At 42.0% G+C, this 27,332-nt stretch overlaps 2 protein-coding genes across 5 annotated transcripts in view; one reads left to right on the top strand and one right to left on the bottom strand.

Annotated features, from left to right (window-relative positions):
• Positions 1-2,424: 2,424 nt before the first annotated feature.
• The window catches only part of CHURC1 (churchill domain containing 1), a 44,690-nt gene continuing 19,782 nt past the window's right edge, over positions 2,425-27,332 (bottom strand). Inside the window, exons 2-4 of one of the 4 annotated variants that reach the window (XM_014545912.1) lie at positions 20,885-21,020; positions 18,526-18,596; positions 2,425-2,611 (exon numbers count right to left, since the gene is read on the bottom strand). In XM_014545912.1, the coding sequence (XP_014401398.1) occupies positions 2,537-2,611; positions 18,526-18,596; positions 20,885-21,020 (282 nt within the window). In that variant the 3' untranslated portion in view covers positions 2,425-2,536. Of the gene's footprint in view, positions 2,612-11,014; positions 13,382-14,541; positions 15,636-18,525; positions 18,597-20,884; positions 21,021-27,332 lie in introns of those variants that run through there. The other 3 variants (XM_005874020.2, XM_014545911.1, XM_014545913.1) reach the window with 3 other exon arrangements.
• GPX2 (glutathione peroxidase 2) lies at positions 3,206-7,117 on the top strand. The gene is made up of 2 exons (XM_005874022.2): positions 3,206-3,649; positions 6,434-7,117. The coding sequence occupies exons 1-2, from the start codon at positions 3,428-3,430 to the stop codon at positions 6,782-6,784; spliced, it is 573 nt and encodes a 190-aa protein (XP_005874084.2). The 5' UTR covers positions 3,206-3,427; the 3' UTR covers positions 6,785-7,117.

Raw genomic sequence — 27,332 nt, forward strand, 5'->3', positions numbered from 1 at the left:
GCTCCAGAACCCTAGAGCAATGGCAGTAGAAGGACCATGGGAGTGGCCAGAATCTTCCATGCTCCCCCTTTCCTGATGCCACCTGCAGGGGAGCCCTGAGCAAAGTCCCCATTGCAAGGCGATGGGCTTCTACTGCAGAAGTAAGACTGCGCAGAATCATTGAGGGAGTCTTTAAAGCCAAGAAGGTCCTCAGCTGTCAGATGAGAACAGGCTTTCCTGAAGGCATGAGGAGGGGCGAAGTCATCTTTCAGATGTTCATCCTAGCCCTGTGACTGAGTACTCCCGGGGAGCAAGGCAGACTGGAATCCTGGAGGCCGGGGTGGTGGCGGCTGTTGAATCCTCTACTTTGGGGTACAGAGTTGATGGAAGAAGCAGAGAATGGGGGTGAGGATCAATTGAAGAAGGAAGGAGTAAAACAAGGCAGGGCAAGAGTCTAAGATCTTACCCTGCACTTTCCAGTTGAGAGAGCGCTTGTAATACTTGATCGTATCTGGTGAGATAAGTTGGGTGATTTTCCTGGTTCAACAGATAAGGAAACAGGTGTCTAGGGGCCCCAAGGAACAGTGGCAGAGTCGTGGCTAGAGACAACGGAATTGAAATCTCGGGAGGGGAAAGCTTTGTCCTCTCTATTTAGGAAAATCTTCATAAGCAATTCTCATTTGCAGCCAGAGTTGAGAACCACTGGCCTAAGCTTTCTGCCTGCTAAGCCAGTACAGTTACCAGAACCACTACTGTCCCTGTGGAAAGCTGTGGGAATCGCACACTCAGTGCATGTCACAAAGATACCGGCTTCTGGAAAGCAGGCTGGTTTGAGGTAAAGTTGGACAAAGAGGAGTTTTAGGAGAGCCTTATCAATACAATTCAGTTGTCAACGGTAAGAACCTGGGTGACTCAACGCTGTACCTAGAGAGAAAAATGGCTTGTACCCGAGGGAGAGGGAGCCCCCACTCCTTAGCTCAGGAACTTCCGGGGCCTTCCTGGAGAGGTCACAGGAGGGCAGCCCACAGGAGGTGCCGGGAAGCCCTGAGTACTGGAGAACTCTCGGCATGCACGTCAATCTGCCAAGTTCATGTTAAAGTTTAGCCCACTGTCAAGGCCAACTCCTTCTGACGCGGTGGCTTGCTAGAGACATTTATGGGCTGCTTCTGGGAACTCCACCCAGCCTTTCCTGCTACCTCTTCTGCTGGCCAGATTCCATGCCCACTTAGGTAATGGAGGCTTGTTCCTAGGGAGCAGCCCGTTGAGACGGGTGGGTTCCCACGTGCTATCAGCAGCCATGGGACAGGCTACAGAAGACAGACCAGTCGGGCACCCTCTGCGGAGTAATTCTCCATCTTCACAGATCAGATTCTCAAGCCTGGCTGCTGCTAGCCTCGCTTATTTGTCTTAGGAGATAGTTCCCAGTGGACCTGTCCCTGTAAAAACTGTCTCTAGTAAACATTTGCATTGTTATTGAAATCTCTCTCTAAACTCCCCAAGCCTGGTAAAGCCTAATTGCCAGTTTTACCGCTGGAGAAATCCAGGCATCAAAAAAGGAGGTGACTTGTTGAGTTGGTGGGTGCTTGGGGGAATGAAGTGGAGCGTTAGGTGTTTCTAATTCCTGTGGGCTCCCAGGGGTGTGCTCACACCATGACAAGCTTTAGCAGGTCCCCAGGTGGCCTGCAATACCCTACAATGTAGGGCCTACATGGCTGGTGCTGCAAATGTCATGGGAGGCCTCGCTGGGTCTAGAACTGCAGCAGCTTGACTCCCTGCAGACTTCCCTTCTGGTGGGGTGGGACCAGCACAGCCCTCTGGAAAGTCTTTGGGACGGAGCCTTGGTCTGAGAAGAGATAAGTGTAGTTTCCCCACCTGCTGTGCAACTCCTGTCACCCCTACCTGGCCACAGCTGATTGCATCCTCACAACCCCATGGGGGCAGGATGTGGAGTGAAGAAAGAGAAAAGATAGGGAATGTATAAAATGAAGTCATTTTAACCAAGCTGCTAAAATTATTAAGTTAAGGAAATTGAGGCATGAGGAAATACTCCATTCTTATTCTAATGAGCCTTGCATCATTAACTTAAAACTTACACTTTTTTGAACTATTTAGTCCTGCATCAATGCCCGGATATACATCTGGGCCTCCAGGTGACCCTCTAATTATCCCCTGAAAGACCCACCTATACATCCACCTGACATTCATTAACCAGACCACCAGGACTTGACCTGACCTCCTGGTCCCATCTTTCTGACCACCTGGCAGCCTTCATCCTGACTGCCTGGCATCTGACTGGCAACATTCTGGACCAATCCTAGGGCTAAGCAAGCAGGACTGATACTTCTCAAGAATGTACTTTTTACTATAAGAATGTTTAAGTTTTCTTTCTTCTTCGGAACACTTCTGGGGTTTTGTCCAGCTATGTTCCCAGTTTGCAAACTCCAAGATCCTGGAATAAATCTCTGAATTATTTCTAGCAAGGCCTCCAGACTTTCTGAGTCAGGGTAGGAGATGGCACGGTGCAGGGGCAGATGTTCTTGAGAGCAGGTGACCTCACTCACGGGAAGACTGTACAAGACCAACACAACTTCATCTCTTCAGCCTGGTACAAGCCGAGGCACTGAAAGCCATCCTATATAATAAAAGCGTAATATGCAAATCAACCAAATGGCCGATGACCAGTCGCTATGACACTCACCACCAGGGGGCAGACGCTCCCACAGGGGGAGCGCTGCTCAGCCACAAGCCAGCTGACGGCTGGCGAGTGCAGCAGTGGTGGTGGGAGCACAGGCGGGGCTGAGAGGACCCCCCACCAGTGCACAGGGTCTCTAGTTATTTTATAAAAATCATACACTGTGTCCCAAGGTCTCCTTTGATTTAGTGGAAACCAACAGCCAACGAGAAAACTGTGAACAGTAATATGTATATTTCAGTTTTAGTCTGAGTCAAGGGGACATGCACTCCAATTCTCTTCCTCCCATTTCAGATCTCAGCAGACCCTGACTTCTCCATTGCAGGGTTCAGAACTTGGCACTCAGCAGGCCCTCAATAAATGTATGCGCCATGTGAAACAACTTGCTGGGGCAAGTAGGAGTCAATCCTGGGTCCCTCCCTCCCTTTTTTCCTCCAGGGCGACCTTTGGGGCTCTGGTTTCCTGGCAAGTAGTGAATTATTCATGTCTGTTCATAGATATCAAGTTGGCCCTCCCAGGTTGCCAGCAGGGTAGGGCAGGGAGGTGGCTTTGTTTAGTCTGTAAATAGGAGGAGCAACCTCCTTGTTCAAACAGCCCTTGCAGGTGGGTGACGGTTTTTGCTAAGTCATCCTGAGGATGCTCAAAGCCCCATTGTGAGAGCCTTCCTGCCCTTCCAGGCTCCTCCTCCTCCCCACCCCTTTAATAGATCCTTAAGTGGGCTCCCGCCACCTGCCAGGCTCACCCTGCACCTTCACCATGGCTTTCATTGCCAAGTCGTTCTACGACCTCAGTGCTATCAGCCTGGATGGGGAGAAGATAGATTTCAATACATTCCGAGGCAGGGCAGTGCTGATTGAGAACGTAGCATCGCTCTGAGGCACAACCACTCGGGACTACACCCAGCTCAACGAGCTGCAATGCCGCTTTCCCCGGCGCCTGGTGGTTCTTGGCTTCCCTTGCAATCAATTTGGACATCAGGTGAGGGGTCCCTTGTATTGCACACAAGGGGTTGGGTTGTCTAGTAGGCTAAGGGGAGGGGAGAAAGACTGTGTGTGTTGGAGTGTCTGGAATCGGGGGCATGTTTTGTCAATGTAGGTCTTTAGTACATGTGACTACCAAGGGGAAGTATACATGTGATTCTGTCTGTGATTAAAGACCGAGGGTGTGGATTTTTTTTTTTTTATTGCTTATTGTCTTCCCACTATGCTCAGTGAGGGCTGGTACCAGGTCTGTTTTTCTCTCTATTGTATTATCAGTGCCTCGGATATAGAAGATACTCATTAAATATTTGCTAAATGAATGAATGGAGGAAATAAAAAGATCAAGAATCACAGGAGGATTGAACTGACTCAGGAGACCTTTGTTCTAGCTAGCATTGGTTCTGCTACTTAATGGCTCTGTGCCCTAGGAAGAGTCACTCACTTTTTCTGTTTTAGTTTCCTCATCTCTAAATTGGGGAAAATACCACTTATCTCATAGGATTATTGTGAGGTTTCAAGGATAAGATATACAAAAGTAATATGCAAATGCAAGCAACTTTATTGTTTAGATTGAAGACTTTTATTTGCTTGTTTGAAATCAGCCAAGTGGAGAGTGAATTTGAGGGAAAGCTAAGGGTGTTATGTCTCCTCCGGGCATCACAGGCACCTCTTTGTCTCTGATTAATGGGTCAAGTTGTTATAGAGCTTCAGCCCACACACCTCAAGTTATCTTTTAGGGGTTCTTCTATTTTCACGTATTGTTTTAACAGCACAAGCAGGCAGAATGTCCTCAACTGAACCCTCTCGTTATAATCCCCTTAGCTCAATTCATAGTGGCATGAAGAGAAGGAAGAGATTAGCAGAGATATATGCAGGAAGACAAATGTCATTGGCTGTGACAAACCTGAGCCCACACCATTACTGCTCTGACTGTTCCTTAAATGTCTCAGTCTGTTTCTAGCCTTGGCCAAAGCAGAAGAGATAGAAAGGGCAAAACCTCTTCATTTTGTTTTTTTTTATTTTTAAAATATTTTTATTGATTTCAGAGAGGAAGGGAGAGGGAGAAAGAGATGGAAACATCTATGATGAGAGAGATTCATTGATTGGCTGCCTCCTGCATGCCTCACAATGGGGATCCAGCCCTCAACTAGGGCATGTGCCCTGACCAGGAATCAAACTGTGACCTCCCACCCTAGCTGGTTTGGCTCAGTGGATAGAGTGTCAGCCTGTGGACTGAAGGGTCCCAGGTTCAATTCCGGTCAAGGGCACATGCCTAGGTTTCGGACTTGATCCCCAGTGGGGGGCGTGCAGGAGGCAGCCGATCAATGATTCTCTCTCATCATTGATGTTTCTATCTCTCTCTCCCTCTCGCTTCATCTCTGAAATCAATAAAAATATATTAAAAACAAACAAAACCCGTGACCTCCTGCTTCATAGGTCAATGCTCAACCACTGAGCCACGCCAGCTGGACTAAAGCAAAATTTCTTTAGAGGTGTCTCTCTGGCCTGGAGGTGCCTCCAGACTCACATCATCACTCCCAGCTAGCTAGTTGCTGGAGGGAGTCCACAACCTACCAGTAGCCAGACAGCCATTTGCATTAGAGAGAAGCCTAATAGAGATGGATTCTGGGCTCAAGATGTCATGACGGCGCAGAACTGACTATACTAATTGGTCCTAGTAGGTCAGAAGCAGGGACTTTCTCCCAGAGGGAGATACCTGACTCTTACTAGACTTGGAGGGGGGAGGAAAATAAGGGTTTCCATGGGTCGTTTGGGCACATCATGGGTGGGGAATGCTGAGTGGGGACAGATCTGTGATGGCAGCGGGAGGGAAAGATAAGTAACAGGTTCAGGCTAAAGCATTCACAGCTGAGCAGACTGAGTGTGAGGGGCAGGAGTCTTGGGATAGCAGTCCAGAAATGAAAGGAATGATAGTTACATATTCACAACCTTTAGCCCTCAAGCACTTAATTTCCTTAACTCCCTCTTCCCCTGGCCTATTCCAGAACCCTAAACCCTCTAACCCCCAAACCCTCCATCCTATTAATTCATCCCTGTTAGTCACTAAGTAATTACATTTAGAATACATTCACTGATGTCTCTAAGGCACTTTGCCTTGTGGCACCTGAAAACTAGACTTCCTTGGATGGGAGTCTTCCTTCAGCAAAGCTCCCTCCTACTTGCACTTCAGATGAAGGACAAGGCAGATGAAAGCAAGAAGCAAACCCCATCCCCCTTGGCCTCAATTTCACCCTTGGCTTGAGGAGCTGAGTAGGGCAAAGGCAAAGGCCTCAACATTCACATGTAATCAGAAGCAACAGAGGCAAAGCCAGGGCACAGGAGGGCAAGGTGGTCGCAGGATGTGTGTGTAGGCATGTGTGGGTAGATAAGTAGAAGGAGAGTTCTCGGCAGTACGACCTAAGCCTCCTTTCCCTTTCTACTGCCCTGAACTTAAGGTTCCTTGAGATTCAGACAGATACACTAAGAACTGCTCAGGGTAGATTGGAGAGAGAAACAATAGTTCAAAAATGCTAAATCTCTCAGTAGAAGAACAGCCAAGATGGGAACTGCAAAAACTTTCAGAACTGGCCTAGCAAGACATAATAGCTGTGAGAGGGAAAACACCAAGTCAAGGGTAGGGCAGAGCAAATGAAGAAGGGAAGAAAAAAGTAACACAGAAAAGAATGATCCTGGGGAGGAGTCTAGAAGGTGAAAGGTTTGCTTTGTGGACCCTTCATTTCCCCTTCCTTTTTCCATGCTCTTTGTCTTTTTCCTCCCCCAGGAGAACTGTCAGAATGAGGAGATCCTGAACAGTCTCAAGTACGTCCGCCCTGGGGATGGATTCCAGCCCACCTTCACCCTTGCCCAGAAGTGTGATGTGAATGGTCAGAATGAGCATCCTGTCTTCGCCTACCTGAAGGACAAGCTCCCCTACCCCTATGATGACCCATTTTCTCTCATGACCGATCCCAAGTACATCATTTGGAGCCCAGTGCGCCGCTCAGATGTGTCCTGGAACTTTGAGAAGTTCCTTATCGGGCCGGAGGGGGAGCCCTTCCGACGCTACAGCCGCACCTTCCAAACCATCAACATCGAGCCCGACATCAAGCGCCTCCTCAAAGTTGCCATATAGACGCGGGCTGCTCAGCACACAGATCTCCTCCTCCATCCAGCCCCTGAGTATCTCTCCTTAGGATTCAGAGTGTCCTCGGGAGACACTGCTGGACCTGAGCTTTCCCCTGAGGTCATTCTCCTTCATCAAAGAGCCTTGCCTTTCCTGTCAGCCTGCTTCTCTCCCAATCTTCTGGTTGGTGATTCAATTTGGCCTCCAAGACGTAGGCGAGCTCTGGGCCTTCACAGAATGATGGCACCGTCCTAAACCTGTATGGGCGGGGTCTGAGACATGTGAAGAGCCCGTGCCAGCCTGCTTCCTGAGTCCAATAAATGGCAGGTGTGGAAATGGCCAGACACTCTGTGTCTTCTTCCTTGACAGGGTGGAGGGATGGTGCAAACTGCAGGGGGGCCAGAGGAGCTGGCAGCACACCAAGGCTTGGGAGAGGGAGGCTCTGATCAAGGGGACCCCCTAACTGCTGCCTGGAAAGCAGGCCCTGGTCAAGTTCTGCGAGGCAGGTGGAGTGGCAGGAAAGTAAATTGTTTTATTATTTTATGGCTCTTCTCCAGAACTGTGGGAAGGAGGTGGTAAAGAGGAGGGCAAGACAATGGGCCCTTTGGTTGGGGTACCAAGAGGTTAGTTAGAGGATTCCCAGAAGTTGAGGTTATCGAGGCTATCGCTATGGGTACTGGGCCAATTAAATATTACCTGCCCCTTGAGGGTTACCTGGGAAGTCAATTCGGTGGACTTTCACGAGCAGCAGGGTGGGGAGGGTGCAGTTACTGGTACAAAAGGGCACTTCATCGGTTTCCTGGAAACCTTGCTGAGCACACTTGTTTCTGATCTTGTGCTAGACTGACTCTCCCTCCTTTATAACGTTCACATTGCACCCTTGTCTTAGCCTCGCAGATTCACAAATTCAGGCACAAGACAAACAAGTTTAGGCGTGAACAATCGGCTTTGTTTCTCCCACAAGGGTGGGATGGGCCAGGGCCTCCCTTCCCAGTCAGACTGCCAGCTGTTCTCTGTGACAGCAGAGTTCTGCCCAATGGCTTTGTGAGGACGCGTCCAGGGTCCTCATCTCATCCAGGCACACTCCCAAAACACGCCACTGCCAAGGCCAGGCCTGATCACGCTCTGGAAAAGACGTGCTGAAAGGCCCCTGCCCTGTCACTCCGCCCCACAAACCTCTCCCTAGAAACTTCTCATTGCACCTTTCCTTCTCTGACCACTAGATGGAATATTTCACTTCTCTTTGGTGAAGCCCTGAAGGGACAGTTCTCCAGACTGAACACACGGCTTGAGAACGCCAGTGCTGAGGGGAAAGGCTTTTCCTACAAGGCTCCCCAGACTATTTTCTAAGCACTTGCATCTTCTGAGAAGCAAATGTAGAACAGAGGTTAAGGATCCCATGGTCTGAGCTTCAACTAAAGCTATGTCATCGACTGTGCTTTCTTTCGAAAGGGTAACCTGAGCCTTATAGTGGGAATCCCCTGGCACCCTTCTGCCGGGCCTTCTGCTAAATTAAGGTTGCCCTTGACTTGAAAACTCAAGCCTTTTAAGATTCCTGCTCTTAAAGCCAACATTGGGGTATGGATTGGGGCGGGGGCAGGACCAACTACTGATTTTAGAGCAATAACTGCAGAGACAAATTGCTTTCCTGAAGAAATGAAAGACACAATTTGTGTTGGGTGCTAGAATGACTTGTTCATCATCTTGATAGTGTTATAGCCTGTGTTACGTCTAGTAACAGAGGCAGCTATCCTGGATGTTGGCATTATGCTACAGGCAATTTAGGGCCTGACATGCCAGTACAGTATGTTGGGTCTTTCCCATGAGGCTCGAGTTGAATTATTTAGAGATCCCAAAGGAATGGGAATTATAAGTGATTTTGCAGAGAGAGTCAGAAAGGACCCTAATGCTCTGAAGAGGGCCCCTCTTTGTGCAGGGGAAATGCTATTTGCTTCAGAAGGGACCTGACCAGTTTGGCTCAGGAAGGAACAGGGCGGCAGGGCTGGAGGAACGTTTTTACAAGGGTGCTTTGTTTTACTAAATCATTAGTTGTGCTGTTGTTAAAATCAAATGAGAAACTGTTTCCTTTCCTTAAGTCCTCATCTTGTTTGTCGCTCTTTACATCCTCAACAGTAGCCGCTTATGGTCATAAACTTAATGACAAAGCAAAGCTTTATATAATCACCCATTTTCCTAGATCAACAAAATCTTTTAATCAAATTTCCAGAGGGGCACTCAGGAAGCAGGGAGAAGGCTCATCAACAAGCTTCCCCACAAGTGCTGAGGTAATGCTGCTCCATTTGGAGGGACAGAGATCATCGTTTCTCTGAGGACTCTTCCAAAAATATAGCCACTGGCTTCAAATAACTGATTTCAGAGGATCAAGATACGGAATGAAACTGATGATTATTTCCATAACCATGTTCCCATAGCTATTTGTCCTTAGTTTAAGAAAGTTAGCCAACCTCTAATTGGTGATTTCTTATAATCACTATCACAACCATCACCCAAACTACCATTTAGTATACTCATATACTGCACTACTTTATTTATTGATTTTTTTTTTTTAAAGAGAGGGAGGAAGGGAGAAAGAGGAACATCGATGTGAGAGAGATACATTGATCTGTTGCCACCTGTATGTGCACCAATTGGGGATCGAACCTGCAACCTAGGTATGTACTCTGACCAGGAATCGAACCCACAACCTTCTTTTCTTTTTATCCTCACCCAAGGGTATTTTCTCCATTGATTTCTAGAGAGAGATGCAAGGGAGGGAGGAGGGGGAGAGAGAGAGAGAAACATTTTCGTGAACAAGACACGACTGGCTGCCTCCTGCACATGCCCCTACTGGGGCTAGGGAACCTGCAACCAAGGTACGTGCCCTTGACAGGGAATCAAACTCACGACCTTTGGTCCGAGGGTTGACACTCTAACCACTGCTCCAAACTGGTCAGGGCTGAACCCGCATCCTCCTGGTGCACGGCACAATGCTCAACTAACTGGGCCACAGTGGCTAGGGCTACACTAAGTACTTTAAATAGGTTAGGCCAGTGGTCGGCAAACTGCGGCTCAGCAAACCGTGGCTCGCGAGCCACATGCGGTTCTTTGGCCCCTTGAGTGTGGCTCTTCCACAAAATACTGACTTCTGCGCATGGGACACGAAGCTTCAATTGCACTGTACGTGCGCCCCCACACGTGGTATTTTGTGGAAGAGCCACACTCAAGGGGCCAAAGAGCCGCATGCGGCTCGCGAGCTGCAGTTTGCCGACCACGGGGTTAGGCTAATTAATCCTCATATTGACCCTGCGAGGAATTTTTATCTCTATTTAAAGAGAAGGAAAGTAATAGTGTCAACAATATAAATAAATGGTAATTGAGCAAGACACCTGCCAAGGACAAAGGACTATAGAGTAGCAGAACTGAAAGTTAATCCCAGGTCAGCCTGACTTCAAAGCCCCTACTCTTAACCATGACACCACTGCTTCCTTCTATCTCAGTTTCTTCATAAAGACCACTGACAGCTGCCTATTCACCCCACACTGTACAACCTAAAAACCTTTCACTTATATCATTTGATTTAAAAACTCCATGAAGGAGGCATGATTATTTCTATTCTTCCACTGAAGAAACCAAGGTACAGATAGAATACAAGACTTGTCTAACCTCCCACCATGAGCATGTGGCAAAGCTAATTCTAGACCCAGGTTCTTGATTTCCTTTCTCCCCATCCACAGTGTCTCTCACAACAGAGACTTGTTTTACAGCCAAGAAATACACATGTTAAAGCCGAGAGCCTCAAATGAAGTCGATAACTTAACCTTGCTCACAAAAGAATAAAACCGAAAGGATTGCTGATACACTGAAATAAAGAACAGTGAACATATATATTTTTAGTGATAACTTACAAGTAACAAACCATATCTGCTTGTGCCCAGACTATATAATGTATCCATTAATTAGTATTGGGAGAACCCAGAACAACTTGAGAAAGACAGAGCTAGCTAAATCAACACAATAAACATACTGAGCTTTGAACTCCAAGATCTGAACTAAGCAGACCCAGATCTGTACCTCATGGGGCAAATAGAGAAAGAATGAGGTGTCAGGACACGCCCACACCCCCAATTACACCTATAGGTGAAGCCTTGTCCTTCTTGTATCTCAGGGTAGGAAGATAAAAAAAGATTGATGCTTTTTGCCTGGTTCCTCTTTATTTAAACAGAAAAATAGACTCAGTAGAACTGGGTTCAAAAGGTCTTTATTCTTTTAGATCCAGAGAAAAATTCTAGAAGATGAAAAAGAAAGTACCACAAAACATAGCATGATGTTGGTAAAATAATAAAATAGATGGATAGGATTTTATGTTTTAAATTTTTGTAGTATATTTAGTTCAAAATAGATAATAATTATACATCTTGCAATAGATGAAGATATCAGTGGAGGCATGTGAAATTGTACTCTTGAGCTCCAAATGACTAAGTTGGAAGCATTCAAACCCCAAAAAGGGACGATTCAGAGGCTGTAACGGGCTTAGTGCTATTTAAAGTAATGAAGCACTTTCTCTACTTTCTGGATTCATTTCACCAAATGATTTCCTCAGCAGGTCAGATATAGATTTGCAGTAAGTGGAAAATATTTTCCAGGAATAAAACAACTGATTCCTAAGGCGCAGCTAACTGAGCTTTTCCAAATAATAAATTCTGGTCTGACATGCCTCGGTTTCTCAGAGGGCGGTCACCGATATTCTCAGACTCTCCCTGACCTTGCCAGGCCCTCTACGTCATGTGTACTGAGCGCTCCTGAGAGGGGGTGACCACTAGCTGTGTGGCCCTGAGTGAGCTACTCAACTGCTGTGCTTAGTTTCTTTGGCTCTAAAATCGGATTAATAATAGTACCTGCCTCATGGAGCTGTGAATGAGGATTAAATCAGTGCTTTTTTAAAAAGGCCTTGCCACAAAGTAAGGACTCAATAAACCTCAGTCTTTATTATCCCTGTTATATAACAAAGCTTTACCCTGGTATCAATAATGATCGTTTTGCTCACCTTTTTTTCTTACAAGCAAAGCCTTAGTCCAGAATGCCTAAGTCTCTTAGATCTGAAGAGGAAACAATTTTGTTTCTAATGCCTAACCCTTTTAAGTTTGGTCTCACACTGAGAACTAACTGAAGCCATCTCATTTGTATCTAGTTCTTTCTATGCTTTCCAGAGCATTTTACATTCATTATTCATTTGGATCTCTCAATAATACTGTGCAGGATATATAATATCAATTCTTATTAGACCAATTTTTTTAAAAAGGGGACAATAAAAAATAGAGTAATGCTTTGCTTAATGGTTGTGCTGCTACCAAATAGCAGAGGGGCCTAAATGCCAGTTTAGAACACCCAGTGTTCTTTCAACTATGCAAGTTAAGATAGTCTTAGATTCCTTTGGAGCAAAAGAAACCATTCTATTTATATTAACAAAAGTCCACACTTTATTCAGATTTCCCCAGTTTTCCCCAAATGTCCTTTTTCTGGTGTAAGATCCCATTTAGGATATGACATTACATTCAGTAGTTGTTTACTTACTTAGAGTAAATCAGTTTCTCAGACTTCCTTATCTTTGATGACCTGACAGTTGTGAGGAGCACTGGTCAGGTATTTTGTAGAATGTCCCTGAACTGGGATTTGTTTGATGTTTTTCTAATGATGAGACTGGAGTTATGGGTTTGGGGGAGAATACTATAAAGGTAAAGTGCCATTCTCATCACATCATGCTATCACATGGCCGATCACCAATGATGTTCACCTTGATCCGGGCTAGTGTTTGTCCCCTTTCAATACTATACTCTGGAGGGAAGTCAACACACACACTCACACTTAAGGAGTGGGGAATATCTACATACATTATTTGAAAATCTTTTGCATGGGAGATCTGCTATCGTAATGTATATATTTACTTATTCAATCATTTATTTATGTCAGTATGGATTCATGAATATTTATTTTACAGTTTGGGTTATAATCCAATGCTACTTAACTTTTCACTCCAATTGTTCCAGCTTTGGTTACTGGGAGCTCCTTCACTTGGCTCTTCTGTCCTTCGGGCATCCCCCACCATTGTGATTTTTTTCTGAGCACTTTCTTTTTTTTGTGGCGCAAGATGCTCCAGGCTCATCTTGGGTATTTATAGCCCTAATCCTAGAGTAAGTCATTTCTCCAAGGAGCCCTGCTTCCTTTTACTGGAACCAAGATCTGGGCACTAGGTTCTCCCATTCTAATTATTTTTAGCCACATAGCACTAACAAAGATGCTTCATTCTGGCTGCACCAATGTGAACTGGGAACTTTGGCAGAAGAGCTCAGCTCTAGAGAGCAGTAATCCCCCAAATTACTTCTTTTCTTTCAAAGAATAGGTAAGTCTAAGCAGAAACAAATAAGCAAATAATTTCCATTATAAACTAAGACAAACCATCAGGTTTGCAGTATTGTAACCAACACAACCTAGTTCTACAGAACTGCAGAAGGGTCCTTAGAATAACAGAGTCATCTGTCGGGGGTCATCAGGGAGAATGCTGATAGTATCTTCAGCTTTGCCACATAACAAACACAGCATGGTGTACTCCTAGAACAAGATAAAGTGCATCATTACCGCGAGGGACAGGGAGGAAGATGCTTCCTGACTTACTCAGGTGCTGCTCTCTACATTGCTGTGGATATTCTTCTTCTAAGTTAGGTCAATTTCAACACCTATAAACAATGTCTTAGGTTTATTCTGTGTATCCCATAGCCTTTTGTTTATATAAACTGAATACACGCTGATGCTCTATTTACTATGAATACAAGAATGCCATCTTGGAAATGCATGGCCATTTCTTGGACTTAAAAAACACACATATTGGGCTTAGTTAGTGCTGCTATTTGAGTGTGGGCCCCTAAGGACAAATTCCTGATCATAGAGATGTTCCTTTCTAGGATATTTAGCACTAATATGCAATAGAAATGATTTTTAAAAGAATAAACAAGGGAGAAAATTCCTAAACCAAAAAAGCTATTTAACCTACCCCAAGAAAATAAAAAATTATATTAAATCCACTAGTACGTCAAGCATGCCTTATATTTAGATAGCCAGTTATCTGGAATTTGATCTATTTAGGGAGTTTTATGTTTCTTGGGTTTAAATCCACTAGTACGTCAAGCATGCCTCATATTTAGATAGTCAGTTATCTGGAATTTGATTTATTTAGAGAGTTTTATGTTTCTTGGGTTTAACAAATGTTCAGACTAGTGACAGAAGGGATTTTGTTTCAAGCAAAAATCCTCAGGGCAAAGTCCTGTTCTAATAGAGGTCCCTTTCTAGAATATTTAATATGTTCATAAACTATAGAAACATTTCTTTGAAACCTTTTGCTTAAAAACCTTTATCTTCTTTAGGAAAACAAAATCGATGTCAAATCTACACGTATTTCTGCACCCGACACTGAGATGCTAGCTGTCTGGCAACTGATCAGTCAAGGCAGTTAGCGTTCCATGGGTCTGGACAGTCACTAGAGAGAGGGCCACAGAGACAAACAACGACTACAGCACGAAGACTCAGAACCAGGCAACTGCCTTTCCATTTCCTTCTAGTGAGTTCGGCAGGGAGCTTAACTGTGCAGTGGACTGTTTCTTAAAGACTACATGTAATTTTAAAGTCTACTCCACACACACTGTAGAAATAAATAGAGGCTAGACCTCAGCAAACAAATGAAAGTCCCATGAATTAAAAATAAAATAAAAATCCAGTCTCTCCAAGGTCTTTTACTGCCTTCAAATACTTCTGCTTTCACCCACTGGACATTACTAGTAGGATGTCAGCCTCCCACTGAAATGAAGAAGAAAAAGGTAATAAAGTCAAATGGGACTATTTGTGAAGCTAGATAAATATCTGAGTTTTCAACCAATCTATCCATTGACAAGTTTTTATTTAGTCCAAGGAACACTGGTAGACATGAAAGAAGGCAAGGACAAAACTGACCGTGCAAAACTTACAACCTAATTTGGGAGAAAAAACAAACACACAACTAGCATATGGTATAATTTGTAAAGATTGATTATAGGCAGTCTGTATTCCAAATTTCATTGTAGGTCAACTGTTAGGAATTCAAAAGCAGTTTCCCACAGAAGTAGTTGTACCCGACAGATTCCCAGGAACTCCAGGGAGTCTTTTAAATTTATATTGTACAAGTACTATAGATTCTAACCATATATAGCAGCACTTCTGTGGGAAAATATGTCTAGAATTCTACCTTGGAGTGCCAGAAACATATCTCCATGTGCTGCCAGGAATGTGGTGGGATTGGGAAACCTTTTACCAAAACTAGCCAACTTGGGAGAATAAGAATTCCTCCCAGTTATTCATGGAGACCTTCAAAGGCTCCACCTGGGCAAAGCCAAAGGGCACAGATTTGGAAGGAAGGGTGGAGTGGGTGGAATCACCTTTGGGGGAGACCAGATCCTCTGGCTTATTCTGAGGTCCCATGGCTAGATCACAGAGGTCCCTTTTCTCTAGCACTATATATTAATTCTGACTCCAAGGCCTCTCCTCCCTGGTCCACAGAGGAACAGAAAGCAATCTCACAGTCCCCTCTTGTGTCCTGGGGCAAACACACAGTCATTTTAATGGCTTTTAGGGTGATATAAAAAATAAAGAATATCTGTAATCATTTATAATGTATTTTCCACCAACTCTGTACTTCTGTCTCTACTTTCCCCTCTATTCTTGCCATCAGAAAATCTTCTTTGTTTAGCAATGGCATTGTGGTTGCTTTATAAACAGGAATACATACTGACATATTTGTAGAAGTAGTGATACATTTGGCATTTGTTTCAAAATTATCCTGTGGGGAGACATGGGAATGGTGAGGTACAATTAAAGCTGGGTAATGGAGGTTAATAGTCTATTCTGCCTATTTTTTATTATGTTTAAAATTCCTATAAGACATTTAAAACAAAACAATACATTATCACTGGTGGGCATTGCACTTTGAACCTGAACCACTGCCGGAATAAGTTGAGGCTGAATAAGGTGGGGAAGAGAAAACTAAGTCACAGCAGCTGAGAATGAAGACCTATAGGGCCTGCTATAGGTACAAGAAGTGCTCAGAAAAAGGAGAAAGAAGTATGGGCTGAACTGTCAAGAGCAAGGAGATAAAATTTAAACTCAGTTTAAAAGAGGTAAGATTTAGTTGGCTTGAAGGTAGAGAAAGGAACCAGTCAAGGAAAAAGTCCGAATAAGGACAGTGATATGAAAAAGAGCAGCATATGCCTATGCAGTAGCAGAGGAGCGACAGGGTGATATGCTTAAGGAAGATTAACTGAGGGCAGAGTGCAGAACTACAGTTTGGGGGCTGCTGCAGTAATTTGGTTTGAGTGGCTATTGTCCGTGACACAAGGTTTGGCAATGGAGCAAAAATAAGAGAAACAGAGGAAAAAAGAGGGCAGGTAAGATATTGGGCTTAGAGAAGGAGATTTGGAAGATACCTGATAGGTTTTAAATGAGACGGAGTGTGCTCTCTATTTGATGGAGTATAGAGAAGGTCCTAGGCCAGACACCAAAGCTTAGGGGAAAAGGAGGGAAAACAGGAAAGGAAACCAGAGAAAAAGCAAATGAGCAGCTAAATGATTTAAAAGAAATAAAAAAAGCCTAGCAATATGGACCTAAGGGAAGCAATGCTTTAAAAAGACAACAATGGTTAACAAAACCAGAATCAGAAGAGATGCTAAAAGAGGTAAGAACTATTCTGGGAAACCTATGAGAGAAGAGTTTTAGAAAAGTGAAAGTGAAAACCAGTTTGTAGGTGGTTAAGAGGAACATAGAGAAATAAGGGAAGCAGGATATAAACCTATTCAAGTAATAAAGCAAAAGGAAGGAAAGATGATGAGAGGATGCATCAAAGAGGGAGCTAAGCAAAATAAAAGAGTTTATTTTTAACAAATAAAGAAGGACAGAGTATACTGAATGTAAACAATGTTAAGTCCCATGGAAAAAAAGAGTATGCTAAAGAGAGACGGTAACACGAGACTCCTGAAGAAATGGCAGGGGTAAGCATCAGAGGAAATGAAACTCCCCGCTGTAACAGGAGGGCAGGAAGAAGTCTAAGGTCAGCGCTGTGTGGTGCACATGAGGAGAGCGGTGGGAAACTAGGGAAAGTGAAGCCACCGCCCAGCAAGAACGTTGGAAAGAGGAGTTTGGACATTATACTGTAGCTAAAGGTGAGCTACGAAGAGCCAATGAGGCAGTCTGATGGCAGAATTTCACATATGAGAGGGGGAAAGTGGATGCTGGGAGAGAGAACACTGGAGATCAAGAGTCCAGTCTAAGAGATTTTTTTTCAAGAGAATTTCACACTATCTGGGCATTGTGACAGTAAACCATCCTCCTTTCACAGAGTAATTTCTAGGGCAGCTTTGAACATGGCTGCATCCAGTCATAAAGGAAAATCAGCCTGAGTTTGGTCTCGTGGCAGCAATTTTCAATGGCTCAATTAGGGCATGAACAAGCAATCTCAATATCCATTTAGGAACTCTAAAAAGCTCTCAGGTCCTTCAGGAGCTTCTGGAAAATAGCTACAAGCATTCCTTTCCTCCCATGAAAGCATGGAGCTGCTCCTTTAAGCTCATGACATGCTTGTTCCCCTATCTGGCCACTGCTCATTCACTGAAATCTCGATTTCGGCCTCGGTTACATATATCATATAAATATTTTTTGAGGTATAATTTTTGGATACTGAGGAGATGCGGTCAGGATGCTATTTATTTATAAGCACAATATATTGGACCAGATTATGACAGGTGACTAAGTGTTTTCTTGCACACTAAAATAAGAATGAGTGGTTATACTATTTTATAATATTCTATTATGAAAGATTTTATTTTTTCCTAATTATACTACTACCCAAATCTGGAGGATTTAAAAAAAATTCCTTTGCCTGTTAAAAGCGCTAACTTATATCCTACGGATGAACATTTAGTTCACACTAAATAAGTAACTCAAGGTGAAGGCTTGAAAATGGAGAGTGAAGGACAGATGCAGGCTGCAGCGTGTCCTCATGGTTAAAGTGTGCCCTTGGCTCTCCCGCACGGTCCAGCTTTCCTTCCTGACCTTTAGACCTACTTCAGGCCTACACGAACCTGTAGAATTCTGTTGCATTCTTCGCACGCTCTCAAAATTGTCTAAGGACTAATCCTTATTCTCTGTAAATCCCTATTCTCTGTCCTAAGAGTGGTTCAACGTCTCTCCTCCAACCTTGATACATCCATTTTGTTATTTTACCTACCAAATAATATTAAAATGTCTTACTGCAATGGAGACTACAGAATTGCTCAACTCTACATGCCTATTAGGGAAAACCTCCTTATCACAATTTCCATGCCCAGCAAGTATGATGACAGTGGGTGGGCCAACACTCAAAGCCAAAAATTGTGCAATCATATAACTCCGTAAAGAAAAAAGATACACAACAGTAACCTCATAGTAATGTTCTTCATAAAAATGACAGAACTGAGAAATCATCTGTAAAATACACACTCTGATTTCTGATTCTTGTGAAGACAGGTTTGAGCAGATCCACCCACATCTAAAGTTTCTCTCTCAAGTTACACAGGTAGAAGAGAGGGATGGTCTCTTCTAATATTCGCTAGTACTTCATTTATGAAAACTATATCCAGATTTTCAAGATTCTTTTATTACTTCCCCCACCAATAACATACCCATAGTTATACATTTACCTGAAATTCATCCATGATACTGAATGTATATTCATGTCTGGCTACTACGTGATGACAATTCTGACACAGATCTGCCAAAACAGAGAGAGACTTAAATATTAAATAATTAAGTCCTGGAAGGTGTCTTAAGGCAGTAGAATGTCTATTCTCAGCAATGGTATTGCTTTAAAACATCTACCTTGATAAGAAATCCAGAATTCGAGACATAGAAACACTACATAATTAAGAGCCTAAGTTCAGACACTCAATGTGCACATATTAATTCCCACTGAATGCTCTCTAAGGTAATCAGTAAACAGATATGTAAGGCTGTTTTTTAAACCAGCTAGTCCTATCTAACTATATAAAAGCTTTTATTCTCTGGAATGATAGAAATTGTGCTATGACAACCAATCATAAATAAACAACTAATGCTAGACATTAAAGTAAATCTAGTGGTAAAAAAAATACTCTAGTAAAAACAATATGATAGCACTAGCCAGTTTGGCTCGGTAGATAGAGCATGGGCCCGTGGACTGAAGGGTCCTGGTTTTGATTCTGGTCAAGGGCATGTACCTCAGTTGCAGATTTGATCCCTGGTCCTGGCCAGGGCTCAAGCGGGGGGTAACCAATCAAAGTGTCTCTCTTACATAGATGTTTCTCTCTCTCTCTCCTCCTTCCCACTCTCTCTAAAAAATCAATGGAAAAATATCCTCAGGTGAGGATTAACAGAACAAAACAATATGATAATAATAACTATGATTTATTGAGTGTTTACAGTGCGCCAGATAATGTTTTAAATATGTTGTATCCATTTACCCATTTAATTTTCTCAAAAACTCAAAGAGCTAGATACAATTTTTAGGGATAAGGAAACAAACGCATACTGTAGTTATATAACTAGGAAGACTACTGAGTTAGTAAGTATTGGAACCAGAACTCAACACCAAGCATTCTGGCTCCAGAACCCTTGCTCTTAACCACTATGACTTACTACCTGAAAGGAAATTGAGTTTAAAACATTATATCTAAAAGAAAGAAAAAGATTCTTCTAATTTAGAAAAATTTTTTGATAGTCTGACTCTATTCTAAAGGCTTAGTGTTTTTATACCCCTCTAGCAAAATATCATTAGTTGTACATTTATTCCTTATATATTCAGAACATATCAAAGAACTAGGACACAAGCCAAAAGGACATCTGAACAGTGTAACTACTTGCTAACATATCTGGGCACTAAAGTGTACATGTACTTAATTTATTCATAGAACTTTGTAGAGCCAATCTCAGAATTGATTTATTTTTATTATCCATAGTTTATTTGTTTGGTTTCCCATTATTGAGGATGAGGAGCAGCATATACAGGGAGCATATTTACAGCAGCAAAAGAAACAACAGACTGGCCCTGGCCTGTGTGGCTCAGTTGGCTGAGAATCGTCCCATGCACCAAAAGATCGCTGGTTCAATTTTGGTAAGGACACATGCCCAGGTTGTGGGCTCGACCCCTGGTGGGAGGCAACAGATAGATGTTTCTCTCAAATCAATGTTTCTCTCTCTCTCCCAGTCCCCTTTCCTCTCTCTCTCTCTGCAATTAATAAAAACATGTTTTTTTTTAAAAAGAATGGCTCCTAAGTTTAAAAAAAAAAAAGACACAGAAGACTGATAGTGAGATAGGAGACCAAAAAAAGCTTTGAAAGGAGAAACAAGACCATAGAACTCAGAGACATTTAAAATAGGGGCAAACATGGCTTCTCGGCCTTTTGGCTAAGATAAAGTGTAAAACAGAAGCAAGCAACCCTAAACACTTTAATAGCTATAGGAGGACATCACTGTATTATACGACGTATAGTGGAAAATGAACACATGGATGACCCTAAGGTTAAAAAATAAAGTCTCTATATCTTGTCTCAGAAGGCATAAAGGCTTTAAAAATAAACAAACAAACAAAAATGGTGCCTGAATCATAAGCTTCAGTTATCTCCAAAAGTCATTTAAGTAGAATATCTAATGCTAGATAAATGAGGTGCTATTTATAATTTTCTCTTAAAAACCTAACTAACTAGTAACTATGTGTCGCAATATATTAAAATAGGCCTCATCATACTTCACACAACATACCAACTTCTAAAAGCCAATACCTGTTAACAGACTTGCGTGAAAAGAAAGGGCCACTGCCCTGACCTGTGTTGCTAAGTGGTTAGAGCGCCGGCCCTTGCACCAAAGGGTCACGGGTTCCATTCCCAGTCAAGGGCATGTACCTGGGTTGTAGGTTCAATCCCCGGCCACAGTGGGGGCAGGTGCAGGAGGCAACCAATAGAAAATCGATGGAAAAATATCCTCAGATGAGGATTAACAAAACAGACAAAAAGAAGGTCTACTTACGATCATAGGTAACTATTTCTTCTCCATCTTCTTCTTTCAAGGATTTGTTTGTGATCAGCATAAAATCCCGCTTACCACACACTGCACAGCCAGTAAAGTTCAGCAAGAAAGATCCATTCTCCAGGCAAATGTTACCCTAAAATAATAAAAATAGTAATTTAATTTTCTTATATTTCAAAATCCTTGGTGAAAATGATTAATAGATTTAAAATCTCTAAAGGCAAAAAAAAAAAAGCACCAAAATTTACTTGCTTGAAGGCAAAACCAATTAATTTTTGAAATTATTATTTTTTCCTCTAGATGTGCTATTCATGGTAAATAAAACTGAAATGGTGTTAGAGCTGTAAGTCTCTGAAATATGCAACTATGTTTAAGAGAAATAAATGCAAATGGATATTCAGAAACAATTAATGAAGCTTTAATAATATAAAATATGAAAAGAAAAAATTAAAGAAACATCATAGCAAACAATATTAAATGAGGTATCTTATCATAAAGCTAGAATTAAAATTCAATCAAAATGGAAACACTCAGCCAATAAAATGATCTTATACACTGCAATGCTCAGTTGATTGTTGAAACACCATTTTCTGAAGCCTTAAAAATACCATAACATAAACAAACAAAATAGACTCTTAGCTCTATAGATGTCAGTCCTAAAGAATATATGTGATTTAGGCAGAGGAGATAAACTCTGCAATTCATCAGACTAACACCATGGCAATTCAAAGAGAAAGAGCTCTGCTTCATCACCAAGAAACTAACAATTTATGCTCCTGGCTCAGGGGAAGTCTTTGTTCAAGGCTTACTAATAATTGTTCACAACTAAGAGTCATTTCATAAATAACCTACTTCAATCCCATTTCTGACCAGCAAACTTAAGAGTATTTTTAATAGTTAATGTGATTAAAAAACACTCAAATAAACATTTCTCCAATGTAGCTGCATGCTTGATACTGTGCAAAGCATAGTGGAGAAGTTGAGGATGAGTCACATGTTTCTTCTCTCAAAGAGCTATGAAGTATCAGGGAATTAAGGCCCAGCTGAAGTGATGTCACAGTGAAGCTATCCTGGATTCCCTGTACAATTAACCTCTCCTTTATGAGTCGCTCCTCGGTGCTATGCATTAAGGAAGAAATTAACTCTAATGAGGGGAAATCAAGCTAACTACATGTATGTAGTGTGAAGACATTAAATCGTAGGCACATGGACTTAACTACTAAAGAAGGGAAAAGCCTTGAGATTAAAGTATAAATTTCCAGCTATTAAGAACAAGTGTTTTGCTTTTATTAAAAAACAAGCCAGCATGACTCAGTGGTTGAGTATAGACCTATGAACCAGAGGGTCATGGTTCAATTACGGCTCAGGGCATGGTCAGGGCACATGACCTGTTACGGGTTGCGGGCTGGATCCCCAGTAGGGGCATGCAGGAGGCAGCCAATCAATGATTCTCTCTCATCACTGATGTTTCTATCTTTCTCTTCCTCTCTGAAATCAATAAAAATATTTTTTTAAAAACACACAACTCTAACTTACATACAATATTAAAAATACCATAACATAAACAAACATATTGTAACAGTATTGGTAAATGACTTTTAATAAACATACATGCCAATGTAAACACTACACCAATCAAGATATAAAAATGTCTGTCTTCCCAGGAAGTTCCTTTATGCTTTGCAGTTTATCTCTAACCCCTCTCTCATCTCAGGCACCCACTGATCTGATTTCTATCTCTAGAGATTAATTTTGCCTCTCCTGAAATTTTATATAAACAAAATCATGTAGTATACTCATCTGCATTCAGATTCTTTTGCTCAGCATAATATCCATGTTAATCACCTCTGTTGTTATATGGATTGGTAGTTTGCTGCTTTTTATTGCCAAGTAGTATACCATTGCATGGATTTATCTGTTGACAGACATTTGGGCTCTTTTCAGGTTTTGGCTATTATGAATAAAGCAGCAATGAAGATTCATGTATGTCTTGTGTGGACATACACCTTTCTCTTGGGTAAGTCACTAGAAGTGGAATTGCTGAATCAAATCATATCGTAAAAATATAATATATATAAACATTGTAATAAACTGCCACATGGTTTCTAGGTTTTCCATTTTCTATTCCCACCAGCAATGTGTGAGTTCCAGTTGCTCCACCTTCTCACCAACACTAGGTATTGTAAGATTTTTATATTTAATTTTAGCCATTCTAATGATGTAAAGTGGTATCTCATTGTAGCTTTAATTTGCATTTCTCTTATCCTATATAATAAAAGCCTAATATGCCAATCACCTGAATGGCAAAACAACTGGTTGCTATGATGTGCACTGACCACCAGGGGGAAGACGCTCAACGCAAGAGCTGTCCCCAGCCCACAGGTCCTAGGTCTGCCAAGGCGGGTGCCAGTGGAGGGGGGCGGGGGGGAGAATGGCCCCGCCGGACGCCCCACAGATCAGCCCTGATCGCTGGCCAGGCCTAGGGACCCTACCTGTGCAAGAATTTCATGCACCAGGCCTCTAGTGAATAATGAAGATGAGAATCTTTTCATGGTGCCTATTCATAAAAATATATATATATATATTTTATTGATTTTTTTACAGAAAGGAAGGGAGAAGGAGAGGGAGAGAGAGTTAGAAACATCAATGAGAGAGAAACAACGATCAGCTGCCTCCTGAACACCCTCTACTGGGGATGTGCCCACAACCAAGGTACATGCCCTTGACTGGAATCAAACCTGGGACCCTTCAGTCAACCGGTCAGGGCAGGCCCATTTTTTTAAAGTTAGGTTGTTTATCTTATTGAGTTATAAGCTATTGAGCTATAAGATTTCTTTATATCTCTTAGATACATATCCTTTATCAGACACATGTGTTACAAATATTTTCTCCCTGTCATTGGTTTGCCATTTTTATGGTGTCTTTTGAAGAGCAGTTTTGATTTTTTGAAGTCCAATTTATCAAACTGTTTCTTCCCTTATTTTTGTGCTTGTCTTCTAAGACATATTTGTTTACCCCAAGGTTGCAAAGATTTTCTCCTATGTTTTCTTCTAGAAATGCTATAGTTTTAGCTTGCTGGTTTAGGTTTATAATCATATTGAAATAATTTTACATATGATATGAATAATAAAGTTTCATTTATTTCCTTATGAATATTCAGTTGTTCCAGCAACATTTATTAAAAAGACTATCCTTTCCACATTGAGTGACATTGGCACCTTTGCGGAAAACTCAAATGACTACACATATGCGGGTCTACTTTTGACTATTCTGTTCCCTTGATTTATATGTCTATCTATGCACTACTATCACACTCTTTTGATTACTGTAGTCTTTAAAATCAGGTAGTCCTGATTGGATTTAAATCAGGACTGCCTTGAATCTATAAAAGCTGACTGTTAAGGACTCCAAGAAATTAAGGAATTAGAAACAGTCTTAAGAGAATAAAGCTCTAAATACCAATTTCAAGTAAATAGAACTCTGAACAGGACTGCACCCATAAATACGGGCACCTTGTATACAAAGTGGCTAATCCATGTAATCTGACCTTGTAAGTATGCAGAATGTAAACTCTAAACACTGACAGCATAAATCAAATTGGAAAGTTCAAGTTCTCAGTGTAACATTACAAGCAAGTAGGCCAGAGCTGTTAAAAATTCATTACTGTGTATCTCTAGTCTACAAAAAACACCTATCACAAAACTCCAGAAAATTTTATGAAAACAAAGATAAATAATTAGATATTTATTATCTACTCATTCTACACTTAGAACTTCCAATATGCTAATCCATTATTGTTTTCTGCCAAATTTTTTGAATGACTATACTTATTACCACCATCTTATTATTCTTTCCCTTGCTAAGCTCAAGCAAAGTGGCTCCGCTCTTACTGCCCTTAAAAATATCTATGGCTCAATAAAATCTCAAGGAAAGATGCTTGAGATGTCCAATGGTCAATCAGTCTTACTGAACATCAGGAAGAGAGTTCAATTCTTCTAAGGCAGTGGTTCTCAACCTTCTGGCCCTTTAAATACAGTTCCTCATGTTGTGACCCAACCATAAAATTATTTTCGTTGCTACCTCATAACTGTAATGTTGCTACTGTTATGAATCATAATGTAAATATCTGATATGCAGGATGGTCTTAGGCGACCCCTGTGAAAGGGTCGTTCGACCGCCAAAGTGGTTGCGACCCACAGGTTGAGAACCGCTGTTCTAAAGGTTACCTATTCCATTTTAAAAATCTGTTCAAGTTCTTTATTCTGATTCAAAGCCTACAATCCCATAACACCCACCAACTAATTATTTCTAATTCTGCCTTCTGAAATTCCAAAGAAAAGTTCTTCCTCATGACAACCCTTTAATTATTTTGGAGCATAATAAAATTGGAGAAAAGTGCTTACGAAAGGCACTTTCCTAAGTTTTCCAATTACCTCAATTCTTTTTCCGCTCTTCTTCCTCTACTGTATTCTATTTTCACTCTCTAAGTTAATTTATTCCTTGAAGCTCAATCTTTGATTCTATACATTCTTTCTTTAAGAGAACAAATCTTTTCCATTTGACAAATTTGGCTGACTCATCTGTTTGAATCTTGCACCCAAACTGCAATCTTTATATTTTCACTTGATTGCTTGGATTTTACATTCTCAACCTTGAATAAGACATGATTAAAATAATCTGACCATTTGATCCTCAATTTTGATCATCATAATTCCAATTTTCCCGGTTGCCTAGATTGAAAACCCTGAGATCATCTATAGCTCTTTCCTTCTCCCCTCCTACATTAAATTGGTTGAGTCCTGTTAATGCTTTCTTTGAAATTCGGTCTTCATTATTTCATGCCTACACTACTGTTGTCATGGCTCCCCAAATGTTTTATGGGACTCTCCTTTTACATTTCCCCCATCCCGTTATTTCAATATACAGCTATAAGATTCCTTTTCCTAAGCAGATTTCAGAAGAATGTCCCTGTTCAATTTTGTTTGATGGTTGTCCAATGCCTAAAGTATAAAATCTAAACTTCTCAATATAATTTTTAAGTCTTTGAAGTCTCAATATAATTTTTAAATCGAAACTTTGCAACATAATTTTTAAGTCTTCAGCTCAACTCTTAAGAATCCAACCTAATCTCTTTAATGTATCTCCCTCATGGTCTCTGTAACGTGCAGTGTTCATTATTGGATTCATAAAAGTCTCATTAAACTTTAGAAGTATAAATGAAATAGAATACGGTACAGAAAAGTATGTGAAACGTATGTGTACACCATAACGCCTCTACCTATTAGGTGTCAGTAGTACTCCCAGATGTGACAACCAAAAATGTCTCCAGATATTGCCAAATGTCTGTTAGGAGGGAAAATTACTCCTCATTCAGAACCACTGCTCTAATTGGTTCACTTTCACTGCTCACTGTGTTCCATCCTATGACTCCACCGCCCTTTGCCAGGCTACTCCTATAAACAATGCTGTTACCCACATCTTACACAAGTCCAGGACCATACGCACATGCCTTTATTTCTGTAGGATGGCAACTGCTGGGTCATTCAGTATGCACATCTTTAGCTTTACTTGGTAATGCTAAACCTCTGTTCAAAGGGGTTGTCCCATATGAGTTTCCATGTTGTTATATAAAAAGAATAAATATTACTCAAAATATTAAGAGACTGAAGAAACTATAGAGATTTCCTACCTCTCACCCAATACAAGAATCCTTGTTTTGCTATTTTCCCCCTTCCTTCTTTTCTACCCTAGTCACAACGAACTTTCAAGTCCCAACTTAAGTCCTTTGGGGGGCGGGGGGAAGGCGGGGGGAGGATAGCAATGTTATCCCCTATTGCTCTCTCCTTTCTCTAAACTTGAATAGCATTTATGGACGGTACTACTCAATTTTTGTTAATCACATACTCCCCCAGAAGGTAAGATCGTAGGCTGCAATGAAGCTGCCTCTTATTCCTTCTCCGCTACCCCCCTGTAATCTGGCCACGCACACACAGAAGTTCAGTACGTACACCATGAATGCTGAATGAGAGTAAACGAGTCTGCAAGCCCCTGAGCGTGAGAGGAACAGAGATTTAGAAGGTTAACAGTCGTGAAACCTAAATTCTAGTCTTGGCTCTCATACTAACTACATATGAACCTGGGCAAGTGGCTTCCCCTTTCCGGGGCATTAGTTTTCTCATCTACAAAGTGGGGTTGGAAGAGATGACCTCAGAGGCCCCTTCCAGATCTAAAATTCTGTAAGAAGAATGGAACTTCATCCCATGAAGCCTGCGGGTGAGACCAGGGGAGGGACGGGGTGTCTGCTGCCGACTGGGTTGAGGGCGGTGGGGTTTCCTTTGCTGTCCCCTGCAGCGAAAGAGAAGCGGGATGACGGCTGATGTCACCCACAGGGCGGGGGCGGAGGGAAGGGCCGCCACAGCCGTCAAGTGCCCGGCCTGGGAACAGCAGA

Source organism: Myotis brandtii, unplaced genomic scaffold, assembly GCF_000412655.1.
Source record: "Myotis brandtii unplaced genomic scaffold, ASM41265v1 scaffold423, whole genome shotgun sequence".
Taxonomy (NCBI): Eukaryota; Metazoa; Chordata; class Mammalia; order Chiroptera; family Vespertilionidae; genus Myotis; species Myotis brandtii.